The 18418-nt window shown below is 44.1% G+C and overlaps 1 protein-coding gene across 1 annotated transcript in view; it reads right to left on the bottom strand.

Annotated features, from left to right (window-relative positions):
• Window positions 1–14662: 14662 nt before the first annotated feature.
• The window catches only part of LOC118402172 (partitioning defective 3 homolog), a 257768-nt gene continuing 254012 nt past the window's right edge, over window positions 14663–18418 (bottom strand). The window contains 1 exon segment of the mRNA XM_035800167.2: window positions 14663–17677. Within this exon segment, the coding sequence (XP_035656060.2) occupies window positions 17269–17677 (409 nt within the window). The 3' untranslated portion in view covers window positions 14663–17268.

Genomic DNA, 18418 nt, shown 5'->3' with positions numbered 1-18418 from the left:
TGGCACCCTTTTCACTATATGGTGCAATACTTATTTTTTTCTATAAGTAGTGTAAAATATAGGGAATAGAGTGCCATTTCAGATGCAACCACAGATTATTTCATACAGTATCTGGTATTGGAGTGATGCAGCAGTCTCTCCCCTCCCCAAAGGGCTGCCCCACCCCCTCCCTTCCTCTTGGGAGAAAGGTCAGAGGCCACAGGTCAGCCAATGGCCTTAGCTCTAGCGGAGGTCATTGCTCTGAATCTGAGCTGAGTTCTGAGGCTCCGCTCATATCTGACCCTGGGGAAGCAGCATGTCAGCAGTCAAGATCAAAGTCATTCTCTCTGGACACTGGTACATATGGTCTGGGATGAGATGAGCCTCAGCCCCCACTGCCAGCCTTAGTAAAAGGGATGTAATACCTCTCTCTGTGAGCCTGTGATGTGTCTCAAATGGCACCCTATTCCCTATGTAGTGTGCTACTTTTGACCAGGGCCCAGTAGAGTTCTGGTCAAAAGTACTGGACTTAATGGGAAACAGGGTGCGATTTGGGATGCAGCCTTGATGTAACATCTCCCTCTGTGAGCCTATTTGTGTGACCTCAGGGGTCAACCTCTTCTCCTCTCATTAAAGACACAATGAAGCGTCCCTCATAATCTCAGTTAACAGGAACAGTTAACAGGAAACGATAGAATGGTCTGTAACTCCCGTGTCAGCGTTTAATAGGGAAACTCGAGGAATGGGCAGAATGAAAATGTGGAGAGCGGAAGGAGCTCAACAAATGTGAGACATAAGAGAATTTGGAAGAAATACGCGTGACTCTCGCTCACAATTAAAATTGTGATGCGGTTAAAGAAAAAATCCAATTCAAGTTAAAATCATGATGTTTCAGCCGCCAACGGCCTTCATCAGAATTGGAAGAATGACGGAGAGAGATAAACGAGAGGGGATGGTACAGCTCCAAACACAGACAACTATTAATCAGTATGCATCTGGCGTTGCACAAGGAATGAGAGCAGGACTTCTTTGTACAGGCATTTTCTGTATGTGATGGAGGGATGATTGAAAAGGAAAATGACAGCTATTCAGACAGGACAAGAGGCCTTTCCAGACAGATGCCACCTTTTCGTACATATCTGAGAGATGTTATGCTATTCTTTCTGATTGGTATTGTGGACTTCAGCATCTGAGGCATATTAAATAGGTGACAGAGGAACAACTTTGGTGACTGGGTAGTGAGAAGAATTTGATATTTGGATGCCATCTACTGTTTTCAACTGAATTCGGGAACATTTTCTTTAGTTGTGATTTGTGTGCTGGCCAGGACCAATTTAAAAATAGATTTGACCTTGTCAATTCAACATCAAATAAAACATGTCATTTTGTACTTACACTACCGGTCAAAAGTTTTAGAACACCTACTCATTCAAGGGTTTTTCTTTATTTGTACTATTTTCGACATTGTAGAGTAATAGTGAAGACATCACAACTATGAACTAACACATAAGGAGTCATGTAGTGAAAAAGTGTTAAACAAATCAACATCTATTTTATATTTGAGATACTTCAAAGTAGCCACCCTTTGCCTTGATGCCAGCTTTGCGCACTCTTGGCATTCTCTTATCCAGATTCATGAGTTAGTCACCTGGAATGCATTTCAGTTAACAGGTGTGCCTTGTTAAAAGTGAATTTGTGGAATTTCTTTCCTTCTTAATGTGTTTGAGCCAGTCAGTTGTGTTGTGACAAGGTAGGGGTGGTATACAGAAGATAGCTCTATTTGGTAAAAGACCAAGTCCATATTATGGCAAGAACAGCTCAAATAAGAAAGAGAAACGATAGTCCATCGTTATTTTAAGACATGAAGGTCAGACAATGCAGAACAATTCAAGAACTTTGAAAGTTTCTCCAAGTGCAGCCACAAAAACCTTCGAGAGCTATGATGAAACTGGCTCTCATAAGGACCGAGTTACCCAGAGTTACCTTTGCTGCAGAGGATAAGTTCATTAGAGTTACCAGCCTCAGAAATTTGCAGCCCAAATAAATGCTTCACAGAGTTCAAGTAACAGACACATCTCAACATCTACTGTTCAGAGGAGACTGTGTGAATCAGGCCTTCTAATAATAAGAGACTTGCTTGGGATAGGAAAGACAGGCAATGGACTTTAGACCAATGGAAATGTGTCCTTTGGTCTGTAGCCCAAATTGGAGATTTTTGGTTCCAACCGCTGTGTCTTTGTGCGATGCGGTGTGGGTGCACGGATGATCTCCGTTCACCCACACTGTATCCCACTGTAAAGCATGGAGGAGGAGGTGTTATGTTCAATACATTTGTTTAGTAACTATTAGAAACCTGTGACATTATGCTGAAGGCAGATGGAATGACATAGTGGATTCTAAACACATGCCTTTCTTTTCAACTGCATTGTCATTTTTGCATACCAGATAGCACACACCACTGCATTCTCTTTGCATATCTTAAAGAGTACACCCTATTCTGCTCAGTCAGCGACATTGCGTTCCAACAGATCTAGGAAGTATCCAGGGTTATGTCATGCACCAGCCTGCATGTCAATAGACACACAGGTTAAGTCTCTAATGGAACCCTATATGCCCATAGGGCGCTGGTCAAAAGTAGTGCACAATATAGGGAATAGGGTGTCATATTGGACACAGCCACAGTCTGATCCATGGTAGGACAGTTACATGTCCAGGAAATCAATAGTATCGACAATCGATTGACTCAACGAGATGTAAACAAAGGTCATGGTAGGAAGCATCAGAGATCACACTGCTATTGGTTTGTAAATCTATCACACGGTGGTGTTGTCACGTCATCTGAGTGCTGTAAAGCAGGTCAGTGGAAATCAGGAATATTCCATGTCACAGTGCAGTAAAATGGTTCATTTGTTATTGATAGGCTAGAGACTGGTAATTTTTGGTAATTGGCTGAATCCAGATTAGGCCTATACTGTCAAGCAATTACATTCTATGTCCAACATATTCTGTGTGGATTGACAGTATTTTAAAATGTCAACTGATGAAATTGTATGTGAATGAGTTCTACATTGTTCTGTAAGGAAGAGCTTAGCGAAGTGAGAGTGCCTTTAAAATGGTTTGGTGAAATAAAAATGAAAATACTCAAGACTTAAAAAGGCACCGGTGCTTGGCAGCTTTGTTTATTAGTCTGGACATGAAAGGGGAAAAGTTAACTGGCCTGTATCACGCCACATTCTCCCTTTAAACCCTATTTGAACATTCTTCCCACAATCCAGTATGTGGAATTCCCTTTTTGGATGAATAGGCATATCTCGTAAAATGAGAATTCAGCATGAGTTGGACTGTATTTGGAAATCGAATACAAATGATGAGTCTCTACTGTGAGTCTCTCTGTGAGAATTGAAAAGCTGGATGTCTCTCAAAAGATACCCAGTTGAAAGGAGGTGGAGAATGTTCATTCAATGTACCAATACCAATGTAACAATTCTCCTGTAACGTCATTCTTTTATGGCTGCTCTTGTGAATTGGCTTGTTAGTTTATTGTCTCACAATTGGCTCGTCTGAATGCTGGCGGGCCGGCAGTAGACACAACAATTAGCCATTTTACAATCATGTCTGACCAGAAGATGTGTAATTGTTTCTGGTGATGGCACAAAAAGCCCTGCACACATTCAATGTTAATAAATGAATAAGTAGGAAGGGAATCCCACCAAAAGTCATTTTCACACCCTTCATAACACATACATAGATTATAATTTCCCTCAGTTGCAATAGTTTTATCCGTATACATTTAACAGAGTTTACCATTGTCTTTCATCCTGTCTATTCCAGTCATCCTGTCAGACTTCTCATCACATCATGAACCAGGTGCTAAAAAGCAAAGATAGAATACAAATACATACAATTTACATAAAAATACAATTAATGCATTGAAGGACTCATTGGTTTACTGGGCTCTCTGCCCCAGACAGAGTGGGTGGCCGGGTGGCCGCTGCCTGGGATGGCCTTTGTCCCAAATGGAACCCTAGTCGCTATATACCGTGCACTACTTTTGACCAGGGCCTATGTAATTGGAAATATAATAAAACGGATTTAACTACTGTGAGTCTCTCTGTGTGAGAACTGAAATGCTGGATGTCCTTCAAAAGATACCCAGTTGAAAGGCGGTGGAGAATGTTCATTCAATGTACCAATACCAATGTAACAATTCTCCTGTAACGTCATTCTTTTATGGCTGTGAATTGGCTTGTTAGTTTATTGTCCCACAATTGGCTCGTCTGAATGCCGGCGGTAGACACAATAATTAGCCACTTTACAATCACGTCTGACCAGAAGATGTGTAATTGTTTCTGGTGATGGCACAAAGAGCAGGTCAGTGAGACATAATGAACCAACATTTGGGTGGCCTGGGACCCAAATGGCCCCAAAGTCGCTACACAGTGCACTACTTTTGACCAGGGCCCATGGTCAAAAGTAGTGCACTATATAGGGAATTGGGTGCCATTTGGGTCAAAACCATGGAATTAGAGAGACATTTGTTACAGGCCTGGGCTGCAGTGATTGTGTCACTAATTGATTTGAGACTCTTCTATATTATTTCCATTTCCTTTTCTTAGATAAGCCATCACCCCCAACCTTCCAGTGGGGATCCACAGCTGGAGCTGGTTCAGAGAGGAGCAGCTGCTGGCATCAGACCAGACCGGGAGCCCAGCTGGCCCAGCGCTGCATGGTACCATCTGCCATCCAAATGGTACCCTATTCCCTACATAGTACCCATAGGGCTTTGGTCAGAAGTAGTGCACTGTAAAGGGAATAGGGTCCCACTTGGAACAACCCCTCTATCTGCCTCTGTCTGGATGGACACCGCATGGGATCCACTGGGCGCTAGCTGCTGGGGCATACAAAGCTTTCTCAATATGGTCTTCTGTTTTTGTTTCATTTGGTCTCTGTGGTCACTGATAAGCTGGAAGGAAGGATGTGCGTACTGAGTGCATCCCCTCTCTTAGCCATCACCCCCTATCGCTGGTGGCTAATCCTAAAGCTGGTCAGTCAGTGAAATAGAAGCAGTGACACCTCCAGATGCATTCAGCCAGTTTGGAATTAAATCCTCTAAGGCTGTGGCTGCTGACTGGGCCATGGTTAGGATACAGCCCACAGAACATTGACTCCCTGGAAAACAGTGGCAAGTGTTGCTGAGTGGACTAGCCTAGCTAAGTAAATAAAATACAACAAAATGAGATGAAGCATGATACTCACCATTCCTATTGAGGTCCTCGATTTCTCCATTCTGATGCATCATCATGTCAGAGATAATGTTGCTAATGTTGTCTAAGGTATCAATGTAACAAAATTCTCTATAATTGCAATTCAAATGCTTTCTATAAATATAAATGCATATAATATATGTCTGATTTCAAATCAATACAGTAGAGTCACACTCGGCTTCGCAGAGACTTAAACATGGTTGTCTCTATGATAGGCTAGTGCAGTATTTTTGACTAGTACCCATAGGGTAGTGTGCACTATATAGGGACTGCACTATATAGGGAATAGAGCCACGTAGGGCTCTGATCAAAAGTTTTGCACTGTAAACTGAATAGGGTGCCATTTGGGACGCAACCCTGGTCAGCAGCTGCACCAGGCGGAGGAGATGGAAAGGCCTCGGCCCTGGGTCACATGCTCCATGCTTTTCATTTAGAGACTCCATCTTGGACACTCCCCAGTCTTTATTTTCCATTACGAGCTGAAATGGGTTTCAATCACATAGCAGTTTGAGGCCAGAGGTCCCCTTTTATTTCTTATTTAGCTCCTTTTATTTCATGGCATCTCTTTTATCTTGCCCGAGGCATATGGTTGTGGGCACTGTAAAGTGCTTTCAAATGACATAAAATAAGTTGTATATAATGGGCAGGTTTCAGACCCTTTGTGATGCTTATGTATTAAAATACAGTATACACACAGTGGACACAAAAGTATTCACATTACGTATACAGAAATGTAAATACACTCATAACTGTATGGAAGGCACATCAACACAATACAAATACACACTATACATGTAGGTTCTGTTCCAGAATATTTATTCATATTTTGAGATAACGTACTGCAGCTGTTAATTTCTCCAACATGTCCAGTGTGTGTGTGTGCGTGCGTGTTTACTGCAGGGGTAGGCAAATAAATGTCCCCTTTTCAGGACCCTGTCTTTCAAAGATAATTTGTAAAAATCCAAATAACTTCAAAGATCTTCATTGTAAAGGGTTTAAACACTGTTCCCCATGCTTGTTCAATGAACCATAAACAATTAATGAACATGCACCTGTGGAACGGTCGTAAAAGACACTAACAGCTTCCAGACGATAGGCAATTAAGGTCACAGTTATGAAAACTTAGGACACTAAAGAGACCTTTCTACTGACTGAAAAACACCAAAAGAAAGATACCCAGGGTCCCTGAGACGCCTAAGACAGCTCTACAGGGAGACAGGACGGACAGCTGATTGTCCTCGCAGTGGAAGACCACGTGTAACAACACCTGCACAGGATCGGTACATCCGAACATCACACCTGCGGGACAGGTACAGGATGGCAACAACAACTGCCCGAGTTACACCAGGAACGCACAATCCCTCCATCAGTGCTCAGACTGTCCACAATAGGCTGAGAGAGGCTGGACTGAGGGCTTGTAGGCCTGTTGTAAGGCAGGTCCTCACCAGACATCACCGGCAACAACGTCGCCTATGGGAACAAACCCACCATCGCTGGTATCAGACAGGACTGACAAAAAGTGCTCTTCACTGACGAGTCACGGTTTTATCTCACCAGGGGTGATGGTCTGATTCGCGTTTATCGTCGAAGGAATGAGCGTTACAACAAGGCCTGTACTCTGGAGAGGGATCAATTTGGAGGTGGAGGGTCTGTCATGGTCTGGGGCTGTGTGTCACAGCATCATTGGACTGAGCTTGTTGTCATTGCAGGCAATCTCAACGCTGTGCGTTACAGGGAAGAAGACATCCTCCTCCCTCATGTGGTAGCCTTCCTGCAGGCTCATCCTAACATTAACCCCCAGCATGACAATCCCACCAGCCTTACTGCTCGTTCTGTGCGTGATTCCTGCAAGACAGCAATGTCAGTGTTTTGCCATGGCCAGTGAAGAGCCCGGATCTCAATCCCATTGAGCATGTCTGGGACCTGTTGGATCAGAGGGAGAGGGCTAGGGCCATTCCTCCCAGAAACTTGCAGATGCCTTGGTGGAAGAGTGGGGTAACATCTCACAGCAAGAACTGGCAAACCTGATGCAGTCCACGAGGAGGAGATGCACTGTAGTACTTAATGCAGCTGGTGGCCACACCAGATACCTACTGTAACTTTTGATTTTGACCCCCCTTTTTCCAGGGACACATTATTCCATTTCTGTTAGTCACGTCTGTGGAACTTGTTCAGTTTATATCTCAGTTGTTGAATCTTGTTATGTTCATGTAAATATTTACACATGTTAAGTTTGCTGAAAATAAACGCAGTTGACAGTGAGAGGACGTTTCTTTTTTGCTGAGTTTAGATTCAGCTGCGGGCCAATTTTTGCCGGAGTGGATGGCCGTGGGGGCGGAACTTAATTGCTAGAATTTGTACACTGCAAATTGACCCAAACCAAGTCCCCAAAAGATATTGCATTTGAAAATCTAATTTCATACCTGGATTACATTGGAGACACGAGCATGTCTCTTTTTATATTCGTGGGAATACTTGCAATTCAAATAATAACAAACTGTCTACCAAGACACTGTTTTGGTAAAAAGCTGAGGGATGGCCTCCTGAGTGGCGCAGCGGTCTAAGGCAATGTTACGGCATCACTACAGCATGGGGTTCAATCCCAGGCTTTGTCACAACCAGCCGTGACTGGGAGTCCCATAGGGCAGCGCACAATTGGCCCAGCGTTGTCCGGCTCATCGTGCTCTAGCGACTCCATGTGGCAAGCCAGGCGACTGAAGGCTGATTTCAGTCGTCAGTCGAACAGTGTTTCCTCCAACACATTGGTGTAGCTGGCTTACGGGTTAAGCGAGTGGGTGTTAAGAAGCGCGGCTTGGTGTGTCATGTTTCGGAGGACGCACGATTTGCCTTTTGCCTCTCCCCAGCCCGTTGGGGAGTTGCAGTTATATGACAATATAAAAATTGGGGAGTAAAATTATTATAATTTTGTTTTTTTGTAGCTGAGGGATAGGGCTGGAGAACTGTAAATATTTAAATTCATAGACAGAGCTATAGATGCAAGGACCATCCATGATGTCAAAATGATGGTTGTGAACATGTTGAGGCTATAGTGTTCATTTATATCATTGTTTACACACATTGGAGTATAACAAGCTTTTATTTTGGGTTCAAATGGGTTACGTATGTTGAACTAAGCCCATGAGGCATTTATAAGTTATATTCTTCAACAATCAAATGGGTATAATTAATGTAAGTCAAAAAATGGATGTTGCAACTGCTGATTGCCTCTTCATCCTACACTCTATACATTATTTGGATCCCCATTACCACTTTACAAATATACTGTAACAGATATTACAAATATACTATAACAGATATTAAATATACTGTAACAGATATTACAAATACACTCTAACCGATATTACACTTTCACACTCCTTACCCACCCAGGACATCCAGTTGTCGATACAGGAGGCCTGTTTGGGCCAAAGCCACTGCCTGAGTATGAAATCTGTCACAGAGTTCATGACCATGACATTAGTTAGTCAAAACTCTAGCCATCTTTTGGGAGGGAAACTCTCTATAAACTACCCAGGCTGGGTGGGCACCCAAAATGGCACCATATTCCCTATGTGGTTTTAACTAATTTTGACATAGTACTGCCCTATATAGGGAGCCATTTGGGACACTATGACTGGAGAACATGCCAGCCAGTATCTGAGAGCTCCAATGTCCGTCAGACAGCGATCCAGGGCGGAAGGATTTCATTCGCTAACTGGGGCATGTCAGAGCCATTTCATGGTGCATTTGACAGAGAGAAGCTGGGTGAATCGTATTGGAGTATAAATGCCTTTACGATTCAGGGAGTCATTTATCCGCCCTGTCCTTGGCTAGTGCTACCATGTGCCTTTCTTACTTCCCCACTAGTCAAGAACAGTAGGCATACAGTAGGCTGTGCAAACAAGATACCTCAAATTGCTTCCACCTATTGGTTTCCTTTGTCTGAGCCCCAAATAGCACTCTATTCCCTATGTAGTGCACTACTTTTGACCAGTGCCCATAGTGCCCTGGTGAAAAGAAGTGCTCTATATAGGGAATACGGGTGCATTTGCGACATTTCTTTTGTCTCCTTCAGAATTTATGTTCCAGTTTCCTCCCGTGACTAGGACAGCTTCCTCTCGGAATTCCTGAAGGATGCGTCATCCATAAAGACACCATCCTTCACAGAGAAAACATAGGCAAGAAACAGGTGTCACATTTGAACAGCCCTTACTGCAGCGACCCACCCGACCTACAAACATGTTCCAAACCTGGGTTCAAATATTATTTGAAATCTTCCAAATACTTCTGAGCGTTGGCTTTAGCCGGCATGGAGTGCCAGGCGTTTGCACTGTTGAGACTTTTACATTGGTTCCATTAAAACAGGCAAGCTCAATCAAGCACAGAGACAGTATTTCAACTTTTCAAAGTGTATGAACCCAGGTCTGACATGTTCATCAGCGTAACCGTGTAACAGAATAACGGTGTAACAGCGTAACAGAAGGATGGGGTGTAATCAACCCCACTAACTCTACCATGACATGAGAATAATGGTGAAATAGGCCATTTTAGAGCCCAGTGTATGTTCTACAGCTCTTCATAAAGAAGCGATCCATGACTTGATCTGTGGCGTGGCTGGGGGTTATGGGGAGAGGAGAGCATTAAATGCTCAGCGATAGCTCTTAAGAGTATGAGTAATGATGTGGCAGCACCTGCGGCTGGGATACAAACACTTTTATAACCCTCAGTCCACACCAGACTGCTGCTGCGTGAGCCTGGGCTGAAAACAGCTACAATATAGATATAGAACAAGAAAGAGATAGACCTATCGGATGGTCCCTTGCATGTGGATTAGCACTTTTTGGATACTCCCCTGCATGTGGATGAGCCCTTTTTGGATACTCCCCTGCTTGTGGATTAGCCCTTTTTGGATGGTCCCATGCATGTGGATTAGCCCTTTTGGATGGTTCCTTGTATGTGAATTGTTTTTGGATGGTCCCTTGTACGTGGATTAATTGTTTTTGGATGGTCCCTTGCATGTGGATGAATTGTTTTTGGATGGTTCCTTGCATGTGGATTAATTGTTTTTGGATGGTGCCTTGCATGTGGATTAATTGTTTTTGGATGGCCCCTTGCATGTGGATTTATTGTTTTTGGATGGTCCCTTGCATGTGGATTAATTGTTTTTGGATGGTGCCTTGCATGTGGATTAATTGTTTTTGGATGGTCCCTTGCATGTGGATTAATTGTTTTTGGATGGTCCCTTGCATGTGGATTAATTGTTTTTGGATGGTCCCTTGCATGTGGATTAATTGTTTTTGGATGGTCCCTTGCATGTGGATTAATTGTTTTTGGATGGCCCCTTGCATGTGGATTAGCCCTTTTGGATGGTCCCTTGCATGTGGATTAATTGTTTTTGGATGGTCCCTTGCATGTGGATTAATTGTTTTTGGATGGTCCCTTGCATGTGGATTAGCCCTTTTGGATGGTCCCTTGCATGTGGATTAATTGTTTTTGGATGGTCCCTTGCATGTGGATTAATTGTTTTTGGATGGTCCCTTGCATGTGGATTAATTGTTTTTGGATGGTCCCTTGCATGTGGATTTATTGTTTTTGGATGGTCCCTTGCATGTGGATTTATTGTTTTTGGATGGTCCCTTGCATGTGGATTAATTGTTTTTGGATGGTCCCTTGTATGTGGATTAATTGTTTTTGGATGGTCCCTTGCATGTGGATTAATTGTTTTTGGATGGTCCCTTGCATGTGGATTAATTGTTTTTGGATGGTCCCTTGCATGTGGATTAATTGTTTTTGGATGGTCCCTTGCATGTGGATTAATTGTTTTTGGATGGTCCCTTGCATGTGGATTTATTGTTTTTGGATGGTCCCTTGCATGTGGATTAATTGTTTTTGGATGGTCCCTTGCATGTGGATTAATTGTTTTTGGATGGTCCCTTGCATGTGAATTGTTTTTGGATGGTCCCTTGTATGTGGATTAATTGTTTTTGGATGGTCCCTTGTATGTGGATTGTTTTTGGATGGTTCTTTGTATGTGGATTAATTGTTTTTGGATGGTCCCTTGTATGTGGATTGTTTTTGGATGGCCCCTTGTATGTGGATTGTTTTTGGATGGTCCCTTGTATGTGGATTGTTTTTGGATGGTCCCTTGTATGTGGATTGTTTTTGGATGGTCCCTTGTATGTGGAATGAACTGCTTTTGGATGGTCCCTTGCATGTGAATTGTTTTTGGATGGTCCCTTGTATGTGGATTAATTGTTTTTGGATGGTCCCTTGTATGTGGATTGTTTTTGGATGGTTCTTTGTATGTGGATTAATTGTTTTTGGATGGTCCCTTGTATGTGAATGAACTGCTTTTGGATGGTCCCTTGTATGTGAATGAACTGCTTTTGGATGGTCCCTTGCATGTGAATTCTAGAATATTGTAAAATGAATCATTGCTTGCCTCATAAGAGACAGTGCTCATTAGCTGTTTTATGTCCCATCTAAAATGTATCCTATTCTTGTTCACTAGGTATGCAGGTGTAGACCTCTGATTGTTATAGTCTTCTCGCCATACTGCTCCCATGGCAACTGTGTCCTGGAGAGGTCAACTCTGTTAACCAAAGCCAGCCTCTGAGCTGAAACCTGAACACCAGTGTTAATCAATGTCATATATTACATTATACCATATACACGCCAAATGTTCATTTATATTGTCTGTATATTTTTATACTTGTGATGAGATGTAATATGATGTGTATACATACGAATGTAAAGGTATGATGTGTATCAAAGGTGTTTAATCAAAGCAGGATGTGTATCCGGTGAGCTAAACACCAGCTGAGGGTGAACCATGTGACCTCTCTGGGACCCTGGACGACCTTTACCTCAGCATGGAGATGTTGGGCAACACTTGGAATGTTGGAACTCGGGAAAAGGCATCTCTACCACACATAGATATACCTTTACTATCATGGACAAGAATGTGTAAGGGCAAATTCTACTACAGGTTTGGAAACTATAGTGGATGTTTTTTACACAGGCAGGGTCCATTGTCATTCAGCTGTCTATCATCTGGGTATTATTCATTAGTGCACACACTGTGAAATGTTGTTACGTTAGTCTTATTTTAAAATTGATTGAATTACAAAAGACATCTGCAATCTACACACAATACCCCTTAATGACAAAGCGAAAACAGGTTTGAGAAATTTTTGCTAAAAAAACATACTTTATTTGCATATGCATTCAGACCCTTTGCTATGAGACTCTTAAATTGAGCTCGGGTGCATCCTGTTTCCATTGATCATCCTTGAGATGTTTCTACAACGTGGAGTCCATCTGGGGTAAATTCAATTTATTGGACATGATTTAGAAAAGCACACACCTGTCTATATAAGGTCCCACAGTTGACAGTACATGTCAGAGCAAAAACCAAGCCATGAGGTCAAAGGAATTGTCCGTAGAGCTGAGACAGGATTGTGTCAAGGCACAGATCTGGGGAATGGTACCAAAACATTTTTGCAGCATTGAAGGGCCCCAAGAACACAGTGGCCTCCATCATTATTAAATGGAATGAGTTTGGAAACACTTTTCCAAGAGCTGGCAGTCCGGTCAAACTAAGCAATCAGGGGAGAATGGCCTTGGTCAGGGAGGTCACCAAGAACTCAATGGTCACTCTGACAGAACTCCAGAGTTTCTCTGTGGAGATGGGAGAAACTTCAGGAAGGGAAACCATCTCTGCAGCACTCCACCAATCAGGCCTTTACGGTAGAGTGGTCAGACGGAAGCCACTCCTTAGTAAAAGGCACATGACAGCCAGCTTGGAGTTTGCCAAAAGGTGTCTAAAGGACTCTTAGACCATAAGAAATGAGACATTTTGGCTTTAATGCCAAGTGTCACGTCTGGAGAACACCTGGCACCATCCCTACGGTGAAGCATGGTGGTGGCAACATCAAACTGTGGGGATGTTTCTCAGTGGCAGGGACTGGGAGACTCGTCAGGTTCGAGGATAAAAATGAACAAAGCAAAGTACAGAGAGATTATTGATGAAAACCTGCTCTAGAACGCTCAGGAACTCAGACTGGGGCGAAGGTTCACCTGCCAACAGGACAAAGACCATAAGCACACAGCCAAGGCAATGCAGGAGTGGCTTCAGGATGAATCTCAATGTCCTTGAGTGGCCCAGTCAGAGCCCGGACTTTACCTCAATCAAATATATCTGGAGAGACCTGAAAATAGCTGTGCAGCGACACTGCCCATCCAACCCGACAGAGCTTGAGAGGATCTGCAGAGAAGAATGGGAGAAACTCCCCAAATACAGGTGTGCCAAGATTGTAGCGTCATACCCAAGAAGACTCACGGCTATATTGTTTGCCAAAGGTGCTTCAACGAAGTACTGAGTAAAGTGTCTGAATACTTATGTAAATGTTACATATACTTTTGTCATTATGGGGTATTGTGTGTAGATTGATGAGGGGGGGTCATCCATTTTAGAATAAGGCTGTAGCGTAACAAAATGTGGAAAGTTTTCCATTAATAGAAAAATCCAGGTAGGTCCCTCCTCGTTTTGGCCCGTTTGCTTCCTTTTTGGCTCCTAGTAAATACGACCCAGTAGTCAGTCCTGCGTTTGAAAATGAAGCAAAATACCGCGTGAAAGTCTCATCTCATAACAACAAAGTCAGTCATTGTCGTGACACATCCATAGCAGGGGATCAAACAGACCTGAGCTACGCAATAATACATATTTCGGTTTCCTGTAGAAGTGTCAAACAGGAAAAAGACTGAAGGTTGAACGACAACTCCTTCTCTGGCCGGAGGCGTAGACAACAGCACGAGGACACGGCGCTCTCTGTGGCTTATTTCTTCACTCAATGAAAGAGCACACAAAGCTATGAAGATAAAAGAACAGGATGAGATGGAAGGATCTCTTTCCTTCCACTTCTTTCTTTCCTCTGCTCTCATCTCTCCGTTTCAAGAGAGCCCCCATCAGTGGCTGAAATGACTTAAATGGTATTTGTTTAGAATGTCAACTTAAACCCTAGTAACACACACAGTAGCCACTGTCATTCAACACGTCCCTTATGAGAGACAATAAGAATGACTACAATTAACAACAGAAAACACAGGGATTTCGGGATTATTAAAGCATACGAACTGCATTGACAATGCAAATGCGGACACGCAGGCACTAAGGCATATACACAAAATCACATGCACAACCATTCAGGGACATACATATGCACAGAGCTCTATTCAAATTCAAGATTTGAAGCTAAGAATTACAATAGCCTAATGATAAAGAAGGCCAAAAGCCTATTAAAGATTCAAGAGTGGATGAAACCAGACTTCGCTGCTACTAATGAGGATTCCTGAACCTGACACCACTTCCAGTTCATTTTTCAAAAGGACAGGATGAAGAATGGAACACATCCCAGACAGACAGTTGTAAAACAGGTTGAAACCACCCTCCTTTTATTTTAAATGTGATATGTACAGGAAAAAGGTCTGTATACATTTCTAAATATATCAGGTCAAAGTCTGAAAAACAATTGCACTGTGCTTACAATAGCTTTATACTTTAAACGTCATGATACATCGATACAGCATTGTGAAGTCAGACGGGATACAAATAGACTGATCCCCTAACGCAGAGGCTTATTTTAACTTTCACTGTAAAAAAAAAAACTAGAACCAAACAACGAAAGCTTTGTCAGGGAAACAAAAGTACCCCAAAACAATCATGACATACTGTACCGAAGAGATTCAAACGGTATGTGAAAAATACTTGGTGTATTGGTGTGTCAGTTAGCTACAAAAACGATCTGACCACATTGTTTTCCCTCCTCAGGCACTTATTATAGACCTCTGAACCTAGCCATGAACTAGCCAAGTCCCAGGTCTGTTTGTGCCATCTTGTTAACTGCATCCGGGCTCGAGTTTTCCCTAGGTACAGATTTAGGATCAGCTTTCCTCTCCCCCAATCATAACCATTAGTGGGGGAAATGCAAAACTAACCCAAGATCAGCGACTAGGCCGAGGGAACTTCATCCTACACCCTTGTTAACAACGATGACCGTAGACGTAAACTCGACAGCACAAACAGATCTGGAACCAGGCTAGCAATGGACACCACACAACAGATTCCCACCAGACTGCAGACATTGGCGAAGTACTGCAGAGCAGACGACATAACACTCTTATTTCCATGTTAGACATGTTCAACAGCTGATACAGGGAGTTCGCTCTCTCACACCATGGCCTGAGTCCCAAATGGCACTCAAACTATTTAGCTCAACCATAGGGATCTGGTCAAAAGTAGTGCACTATGTAGGGAATAGAGTGCCATTTGGGACGCAGTCCGCGTTAACTCACAAATGGAAGCTAATGCATTTCATATGACTGTACTTGGCGTAGGGAGAACACGTTGAAGCGCATCTCCAAAGCAGCGAGGTGCCAGACACTTCTGTTATAGTATTACCACGAGGCGACAGAGTACATACGCCAGTCATTTTCCCCCCCCCCCTTTTTGTGTGTTCACCACACTCTCCTTTGTTCGGTTGCATTCATCTCCACCATTCTGTACATTTCATAGACATCCGAGCATCGTCACATTAAAGGCCCATTATATACAAGAGGAGAGTGACTCACTAGTTCCCAGCTATACGGCAGCTGAACGCAACTACCACTCAAACACAATTTCATATTTTTATTAACAAAGGAAGATGGGTCGATTAAACCGAAATCTTGCATCAGTATTCCGATTGTCTCTCTTTCTGTTTCTTTGTGGAGCGAAACAGTGATGTGGCCCTCCACTCCGGAACAGCCTCTTGCGACTGTGTTCTGTTCTTTGGCTGTGGCAGGCAGCAGGTGGCTTGTGATGAAAAATTCAGTGCAGGGCTGACGGGGGAAGGGGAGAGGTGGGGAGGAGGAGAGGATGGAGCCAGAGACAGGCAGACAGGCAGGCCAGGTTAGCCGTGCCCAGAGCAGAGAGGCCAGGCAGTGGATCAGAGACCTCTCTCTCACTCTCTGTGGAGACGACACACACATGAATCATTTATGAGGGGCCTTCATTAATAACCAGTGCTATGCCCTCCTTCTCCCTCTCTTTCCACTCTCTCTCTCTTTTCTCGAACCCTCTGGGGACTACTGAAGGGGCTTCTCATAAAGACAAAAACGGTTAAAACAGATAAATAGAATACTGAGAGAAGCTCAGCGTTGTTATTTTGATTTAGTGTTAGAGTAGTACTGTCTAGGCAGCCCAGGGGTTTTTCCTGGCCAGGGGTGGGCAAGGGGCAGGGGTGACAGGTCATGTAGGAGCCATGGTTAACAACACCACACCACAATGGAAGTGTCAATGATGGAGACCACACCACACTCGCACATCGCTCACTCACATTCAGACACACGGTCTCTCTCACATGCACGCATGCACAAAGGCACACACACCCACACATACGCACTTGTCCATGGCTTAAAATAACGGCCGTTTGCCTATCTGTTTGATTGTCAGAGCGTGAGGGTAACAGATGTCTGTGAATCACACAACACTACTACCCAGAAAGCATTGTGACCATAAATACAGAAAGTCTCACTTAACAACAAGCCGTCTGTAGGAGGGGAACATGACTGACTAGGACTGAATGGAAGACTAAGGGGTCACATCCAGGGTAAGCCATTAATTCAAACACCCATTGTGCAGTCCCTAACTCTTCTTAGATCAATCTCGGCCAATCAGCTCCTCAAGTTGTCCACATCTTCCACAACTGTGGCCCCCTCTTGCCTGTCCCTATCCTTATCCCTATCCCCTCGGGAGTAGAAGGAGCTTCCCCATTCTATGCTAAGCAGCTCCTCAAGTTGTCCACATCTTACACAACAGTGGCCCCTCTTGTCTGTCCTGTCCCTATCTCCTCAGGAGTTGCTGCTAAGCAGCTCCTCAAGTTGTCCATATCCAGCGCCACCAATTGTGGCCTCCTCTTGGAAGCCCTGTGGCCTCCTCTTGGATGCCCTGTCCCTTCCCCTATACCTTCCCCTTTCCTCTGTTCCCTCAGGAGTAGAAGGGCCTTCCCTTCTCGGGCCCCTGCAGCTTGTTGAGCCTGGCCAGCTGGGAGGGCGAGGGGGGTACGTCCTGTCTATAGGGGCCCTTAGGCGACACAGGGTCCTTGTGAGCCGAGTACCCGTCATAGGTGTTGTTCCCGGGGTGTTCCTGCGGGGGCGCTAGCAGTAGCTGCTTCCCTTTGGCCTCCTGCTCCCTGCGTCTCTGCTCCTGCCTCAGCAGCTCCTGGGCCTCCAGGAGGACGCGGGCATTCACACCGCTCATCCCCGGGTAGCCGTTTCTGGAGCCCTTGTAGCTAGAGTAGCGAGGGTTCTCCTTGGCCGTCTGGAAGCCATCACCCGGCGGGTAGACCTTGTCCCAGGAGTCCTGCGAGATGGAGCTGGGGTTCTTCCTGGGTTGCCTGTGGAGGGAGGGAGAAAGCGTGAATGAAAGGAAGTGCGAGACACGAGTGAACGGAGCGTTTTAAAGAGGAAGAGTGCATTGACTCAGAAAGAGAAGGGCGAGAAAGTGAGAGAAAAGGTGAGACGACAGAAATAGAATGACTAGAATGGGATTCCATATTCAAGCCAATAATTCCATAATGGGTGGACTGGACTGGTGTCTATTTATACTGTACCCATGGGAATAAAACAGGCTGCCATTTAGAGTGTGCCAGTGGTGATGCTATTTCTACGGGTGAGACACGAGTGAAGATGTTAAGAGGGTTTTAAAGAGAAGGGGTGCAATGACACTGAAAGAGGAGATTCCACAGAGAGAGGCCGGGCCAGACAAAGCCCAGCAACACCCATAACCAATAGGCAATTTAGCACACAATAAAAACATAGAAACACATCAACCTAGAGGGACAGTGACATAGCCATTTCCATCCATATAACCCTTTTGTGAAGGACAGACCGGCCCATTGGGTTTGACAGGCAGTAATAGCAGCCCTGCTGCAAATGAGACTCAACCGGACCCACTATGTCACTCTGGCGGTTTCACAGTAGAAATCTGACATGGTATTTAAAAAGGAGGAGCTGTCAGCCTCCTTCTTCCATACAACATACAGTCAGTCAGCCCTGCAGATGTGTGTGTGTGTGACATCACCCCGACCCATGCTTGACTGGGCACTTTGTGAGCTCTCTGTGTTCAGCCCATATGA

Source organism: Oncorhynchus keta, chromosome 23, assembly GCF_023373465.1.
Source record: "Oncorhynchus keta strain PuntledgeMale-10-30-2019 chromosome 23, Oket_V2, whole genome shotgun sequence".
In the NCBI taxonomy this organism is placed as follows: domain Eukaryota; kingdom Metazoa; phylum Chordata; class Actinopteri; order Salmoniformes; family Salmonidae; genus Oncorhynchus; species Oncorhynchus keta.
This window is presented reverse-complemented; position numbering and strand designations above follow the sequence as displayed.